Source organism: Schistocerca nitens, chromosome 2 (genome assembly GCF_023898315.1).
Source record: "Schistocerca nitens isolate TAMUIC-IGC-003100 chromosome 2, iqSchNite1.1, whole genome shotgun sequence".
Taxonomy (NCBI): domain Eukaryota; kingdom Metazoa; phylum Arthropoda; class Insecta; order Orthoptera; family Acrididae; genus Schistocerca; species Schistocerca nitens.
In genome coordinates, this window is record NC_064615.1 from 716,259,981 (window position 1) to 716,267,227 (window position 7,247).

Consider the following 7,247-nt stretch of genomic DNA (forward strand, 5'->3'; position numbering starts at 1 on the left):
GATTTGTGCTGGGGACCGGCACGCCTTCCTGCCCGGAAAGCAGTGCGTTAGACCACACGGCTAACCGGATGGGCTTTTGAGGGCGATGCTCATTCAAAATTTTAACATATTTAAATGACACACGCTATCCAGAACCTTTGCAGTCCTTGGACAGATTGTGTCCTAGCAAGGGGAAATTTTGATGGAACAAATGTGACAACGGTACATCATTTCCAGGGAGAACTGGAGCACAAAGTATTAGTGGTGAGTGTATCAGCTGCTAGCTGTAGCTTGTTTCCAGCAGGCTTTTGTGTACTGTATTTCTGGGTAAGATATAAGAAGGCACAGACTGTAGATGTGCAACACACCAATTACTAGTAAAATGGTTGACTGCCATTGTTCGAGGAAGCAATTAGTTTTAAAGTCTTCATTAGTATATAAGGGGATGATAAGGGTGCATGGTAGTAGCAAAGAGTGAGAAGAAGTCCTGTATGGTGAATTCGGGAGATTGTCCTCAATATGTAAGTTATTAGAGTTAAGCTGATTGAGTGGGAGTAATATGTTCAAGTTTTGGGATGAATACTCTCTGAAGGGAGGGGGTATGCTGTGCCATGGATAAGTATAGGTGTGGATTTGGGGAATTCTTGTAAATTCCGTGCAGCTATGGTTGGAAAGTAGTAGTTAAGGGACCAATTGTCACATCAGATGGCAGACGTCGACGATGTTGATATTTAGCAAACAATTCTGCGAGGCAGGTTTACAACACCACTCACAGATGAGAAGGCCCAGCCTGGTGGGCACTGTATACAAGTGTGAAGTAATGAGGGCAGGACAGGGCACTGACATGTTATGAAGAACCCATACGTTGCATTTACAACAATGCCTAGTAACCTGTTTGTAGGGGTGAAGTGGGCTGAGGGAACTGAAGTTGTAATTATTAAAGAGCACTCCACTTGTCCCCTCCAGAGGAACTTCATTAGAGGCGTAGGGGAAAATGTATAAATAAGTGAGGCCAGAGGCTCAAATTGGACAGTTGTGCCTCCATTCTGTCAGTGTCTAGAACGGGATAGAATGATGATAGTTTAAACTGCAGGCTAAACACAACATCTGGTGATGGATATCAGTGCCAAACTGGCCCACTGAAACTACCACCAACCTCCACTGCATAGATGCACCATAGCTGTGGCAGGGCAGGCCACACGGGTAGGCCACACTTTAGAGTGCACTGGCATGAGGAGCAAGAGGGCTACTGGCCTCCACTTCCTGGGTGACATTTTCCAGTGGACTGCAAGCTGCTGTCAGCAGGAGAGGGGTTGGGGCAAGAAATTGCAGCCTCCTGGGTGCAGAGCTGCCTGCGGTCACTGACCAAGCTGCTCCAGGTGAACAGTCGAAGCTTAGTAAGGCTCACTACAATGACAACAGTTAGCTGTTTCCTTTGGTGCTGTATATGGGGTCCACGAGTTGCTGTTGAGGGAACATTCAGCCATCCCCCAGGCTACTGGTGCAGCCAACATGGTTGATTGCCACTTAACCATGGCATGAGTAGGAGCGTTGCATTTGCAAGGTTGGGTGGCTGGATGCCGAACCAGCCGATTCCGGCATTGGCGTTTGCACTGACCCACGCACGCATGCAGCATGGTGCCATCATCGGGATCATTGAAAGGCCAGCTGTGTACCTTCGATGCAATAAAGTCAGTGACACAGTTGCCGGTGTCTCTCTGTACACTTTGGCATGAATAGCTCCTCTCTCCCAAACCATACCTTATGGTCGTTCTGACATATTACAACCCCTCAGTTTGGGGGGTTGTAACAGCTGTTTTGGATATTAACAGTGAGTAGATGAATCACAGTGGAGTTGATCTCTCCCCAATTTAATGCTGGATGGCAAAATCATGCAAAAAGCTATGCTGTTCAGAACAGTGTTCCCACTAGGGGCTACAGAAATCACCATCTCATACAAGTAAGTTCACTAAATCCATATGAAGGGCATAAAAATCTACATAAGTGCAGTGACGTTACTGCTAGACCCTTACACTATGGGGAAAAGTTAGTTGGATAGCAAAGTTGTGATATATATTAATACACAGTGATAACAGTGCTCAAGTGTACATGACTAAATAGATCACAAATTCTCAGTATGGTACATTTTAGGATGTGAATGGAATGATAATGTTTATAAGTGATGTTTCAAATCACTGTTAAGAAATATCATTTTTTACTGAGCACATCTGATATGTTATTGCAACGATTGTATAAATGTCACACACTACTCTGATCCACCTCTGAGTTATGGATCTGGTGCTGATTAGTCTTGGATCAAAATGTGATTTTTCTGGAAGCAAATTTAAGGAATTCCATCTATTTCTCCATTCTCATTGTTCCTCCACATCAATTGTGCATATAGTATTTACCCACAGTTCACTAATTTTGGCTGTAAGCCATTTTCATATGGTCAGAAAAGATGTCAAGCATCATAGTGATATCATTCTTTTATGGCCCATGTGCATCCAACTTGTAATGGCAATGTCAATGTACAGAGATAAAACCTGGTATCATCATAAAATGAGACCAAAGTTTTGTGACACCCAATTTTATCAATCAAATTACTTTCACTAAAATTAATGAATCAATAGATAATCAAGTAAAGATGTAATGACATGAAATATAATCACAAAAAAACACTCAAAAATGTAATGAATATGTTGTGTCTACTGAAAATTTGTGCCAGACTGAGATTTCAAACCAGGTTATATGAATGTGGTCATTATAAACGTATGAACTGAAAGTATGCCATCTCTCCACTGCTTGACACACATCTTCTATCCATCTGAAAATTAGGTTTAGCCTAATCAGCTGATTTTAGCTAAAACAATGCTGATTCCTCAGTCAGTACATGTGAGGTGGAAAATGAATGTCATTTGAAAAAAATATCCCTGTGGTATCAAAATGCAAAATCTTAATCAAATTAACTCAACAGAGGAGACACTAAGAAGTGCTCAGGCTGGACAGGCTTGTAGAAAAATCTGACTAGCAGCTGAGTTGCTTTTGCCTGAAAGCCATCTAACACAAATATGTGACTGTCTACACACACACTCTCTCTCTCTCTCTCTCTCTCTCTCTCTCTCTCTCTCTCTCTCTCTCTCTCTGTGTGTGTGTGTGTGTGTGTGTGTGTGTGTGTGTGTGTGTGACCCCCCCCCTCCCCCTCCCCAGTCCCTCCCCTTTTTCTGAGAATGCAGCCCAAACAGACCAATCAGACCACAGCATAAGCATGGGACAGAATGTTTGTTTATCCTAATGTGGATATTAAATTCATCATTAATTTTTTAAGCTGCAAGCTTTCAAGGTACAGAATTTGTTTGCAGAAATACCTCTGTAATTCTTCAGACTGATAGTTTTGTAAACATCCTATCAATTTTCAGCATTTCTTGCCATATTTTAACCTTCATCTATAGTGCGAAAGCCAGTTGGCTTTATTACAATTATAATTAAGCACCTGCTGTAGTAGTCTAATTATTAATGTAGAACGACAATTGTGATGCAGCTTAATTCTTGGAACAAGAAATTGTCTTGTTCTTTTATATGGAAGATTAATGTTGGTCTGATATTATATAAGAATTCTCATTTTTTCTTTTCTTTCATAGATGTATTAAAATTCAATGCTGTTTCATTTCTTCCTGTGTTCCAGATATGCTCTGAATCACCCAACTGTAAGTTACTGCCAAGGAATGAGTGATTTGGCATCACCACTTCTGGTCACTATGGGAGATGAAGCACATGCTTACATATGTTTCTGTGCTTTAATGAGACGATTACAGTCAAATTTTATGCTGGATGGTGTGACAATGACTTTAAAATTTCAACACTTAGCAGAAGGACTGATGTATTATGATCCTGAATTTTATGCCTATCTCAAAATGCATCAGGTTAGTTTCCCCAGTCATAATTGAAGAGTTGGAAGGAAGAAAGTGCTAAATTGCAAGTGCATATTTTGAGTTTTGCCATGTTTGTTTAAACTCAAAGACAAGAATATAAATACAAAAAGAGAAAACAATTTATATAGTAAACAGTGTTTTCTAGCAGTTGTAAGGGTTTATGCCCATGAAGTGCAAATTCTTGCAGATTGGACAACAAAACTGCAAAGTCACAAAAAATCTTTTGCAATGGTTTGCAAGCTACTAAAAGAGAATCTGTGTGCTGGTTAATGACTTGGTTTATCATCAGTGCATTAAATCATAAAATTTCAGAACATTAGTTTGACAACTTGGATATATTTTCCAGGCTGAGTCAACCTCAAGTCTGAACTAAATGAACCATTTCACATCTGGGGAGTACATCAAACATAAAAATTCTCACTAAATGAAAACAGCAACACACTAATATCTTTAAATAATAATAATAAAAAAACAGCTGTACCCTCACACACAGTATACATGAAACCAAATGTTACCACTATATAGTTTATTTGGAAATACGACAGATAATGTTATCAGACTAATCTTTACTTAATTATGGCTTAGCCCTTTCTTCCACTGATCAATTTAATTATATTGTTTCATTCTTAAAAATATATTTGCATGATAATTAAATGTGTCTTTTTTTAAATTACAGGCAGATGATCTATTGTTCTGTTACCGTTGGCTACTTTTGGAGATGAAGCGTGAATTTGCATTTGATGATGCTCTTCGAATGCTGGAGGTATTATGGAGTTCCCTCTCACAGATGCCCCCTGAAAAGGAATTGCCATTATTTGAGAGAAGATTCTGTGAAAAGTCTCCTGGGGAATCACCACCACCAATAAGTCCTCTGCTGAAGACACCTCGAGAAAACGCTTACACCAAAGTGTGTGCTCTTCGACGTCAGAGTTCAGCTGCATCTCTGCATACATTTGGAAATGGTGTACCTGCCTCCAGAATATGGCACAGACCTGGATTAGCAGTTCGACAGAACCAGAGTTTGGACGAAACTGTTATAGGTCAACGCAACAGCAAAGTTAAGCATCAGGGTCAAGTGAAACTATTTGCTAGTCTCGATGACAGCAATTTACAGTTAACAAAAGCCAATAAATCCCATTCTACATCTCCAAATGAAGCTCTTTCTGAATCAGAAAATGATCATGTGAACAACAGAATAAACAACAGACTCTTGGAAAGAACAAATGAAGTTTTATCTGGCAGCACAGGAAACTTACTTTCTCCCCAAATGAATGAGAAAAAAAGTTACATAAATGACAAGAAACAGAAATTGTTGGGAGATAAAATTATTTTCTCTTCCTTTGAAAAAATCAACACAAGTCCTTCAAAAGATGAAATTGACAGAGCATCTGGTAAAAGGATTGTGAAAAATCTGAATGAATTTTTAAGCTTTGCATCACTTAGCAAAAATCGGAGTCATCCAGAAAAAGTTCCTGATGTTAAACAGTCAAAGTTAGTATGTCACAGTCTTCAGGAAATCTCACCAGAAGGTAAAGAAGCTAGAAATCATGTATCAAGTAATGACATATCACACTTTATTGCAAGAGAAGTGGAAGAACATACAGACACTGATGAATTGTTGAAACATGAAGGACTACCAGCTCAGGTAAATGGCCTAAATAGTGATACATTTTGTGAAAGTAGTTCTCCAGATGATTCAACAGAGTACTTCCCAATGACAACATCAATGACACGAGAACTAAGACTAGAACTTGAGAATTTGGACCGGCAGGTCTTTGGTTCTACTTATAATCACTGTGCATTGAATTTAGAAGATTCTGAAGACTTGGAGTCGCCTTGCAGTGAGTCTTTCAGATCAATTGAAGCAAAAGTGGGAGGAGAAGAACTCGATCAAAGATGTGACTGTGTAGTATCAAAACAAGAATCAGAACTTCCAAGTGATGACACAACTACTGAAGTTGCTGAAATATGCAGTATTCCTGCTACTCCAGCTTTGAAACTGGATCTTGATATTCGTTCAAAAGTCAGTTCTATAGTAACACCTACATTGTGTGAAAATAGAAAAACAGTTGATATTGAGTGTGCAATACATAATCTGGACATTTCTTCAACAAAAAGCCATCATTTCTCACAAGCATGTAGCCCAACAATGGGAACTGGGGAGGAAATCTTTGTCTGGGAGAACCCTCTTCAGTGTCCTACCACACCAGATGAGCAGGCTGACTTGGAATTTGATGGTGTGGTTGTTAATGCAAATGACTCTGATAACTGTTTTTCATCTGTAAGTGCTGGTGAAATTTTTGAGAATGAAGGACAGTGTATTAAATCAATAACACCAATAAGATTATTACGTAATAGCTCTAGTCCTTTGAATTATCAGAAAAAAGAGGAAACACAATCGGATGATGCAAGTGATAGTTCAGATGGTTGGATAGGGTCTGCAAACAGCACATCTCATCGCCAGCAGCAAAAATCATTGTGTACTGACCTAAGACTTACAGATAGAGTTTCTGAATCAGAACGACAAAATTTGGAAATAGTTCCAGAATCAAAAGAAAAGGGAAATAGGGAATCATTCCTCCCTGCAGCTAATTCAGCAACAAATTCTCTTGCAGAATCACAGGAACAGTCCAGTCTTACAGCACACAAGAACTCCTCCAATGCTACATGTGTTAACAGTTCATCTGTACTACCCACTGTAAGCAACTTAACAAAACAAAGTTGTCCAGTCACCAAACAAGCACAATTTGTTGGATCACAGTTACCTCCTCCACATAAATTTGGTGATGGTAATCCGTTCTTAATGTTTCTCTGTCTCACTGTCCTCCAACAACACCGTGATTTTATAATACGTAGTGCTATGGACTATAATGAAATGGCCATGCATTTTGATAAAATGGTAAGAAAACATAATGTTACGAGAGTTCTAAACCACGCAAGACAAATGTATGCTGCATATCTTAGACAGCAAGCTACTCTCAACAATAATGCTGATAGTGGAGTTGATTTAAATGTGTAAAAATATTATTGTTATTGTGTGTGTTTGGGGGGTGGGGATGGGGGGGAGGGAGAGATCTAAGTAGAAAGTTTAATTTATTATTTAGTTTGCTGTACCCTGTTCATATGGCATGTTAAGGTATTTTTTTGTCTTATTACTATAGCCTGCTCCCTCTTTTGTTTCTTTCTAAATGGATTTTGGCCTGAGTGGCAACGTAGTGAGCTGCCATTTGCAAAAACCATTACACATTTGAATTCAAATACAAAATAAGATTAACATTACAAAGTTGCCTTTATGAGTAACACTGACATGAAATTAACTACACACTTGCTGCCATT

The 7,247-nt window shown here is 39.2% G+C and overlaps 1 protein-coding gene across 2 annotated transcripts in view; it reads left to right on the forward strand.

Annotated features, from left to right (window-relative positions):
• LOC126234581 (uncharacterized) overlaps positions 1-6,930 on the forward strand; it is a 104,236-nt gene extending 97,306 nt beyond the window's left edge. For both annotated transcript variants that reach the window (XM_049943291.1, XM_049943290.1), the window contains 2 exons: positions 3,665-3,902; positions 4,588-6,930. In XM_049943291.1, the coding sequence (XP_049799248.1) occupies positions 3,665-3,902; positions 4,588-6,930 (2,581 nt within the window). The remainder of the gene's footprint in view (positions 1-3,664; positions 3,903-4,587) is intronic.
• The last annotated feature ends 317 nt before the right edge of the window (positions 6,931-7,247 follow it).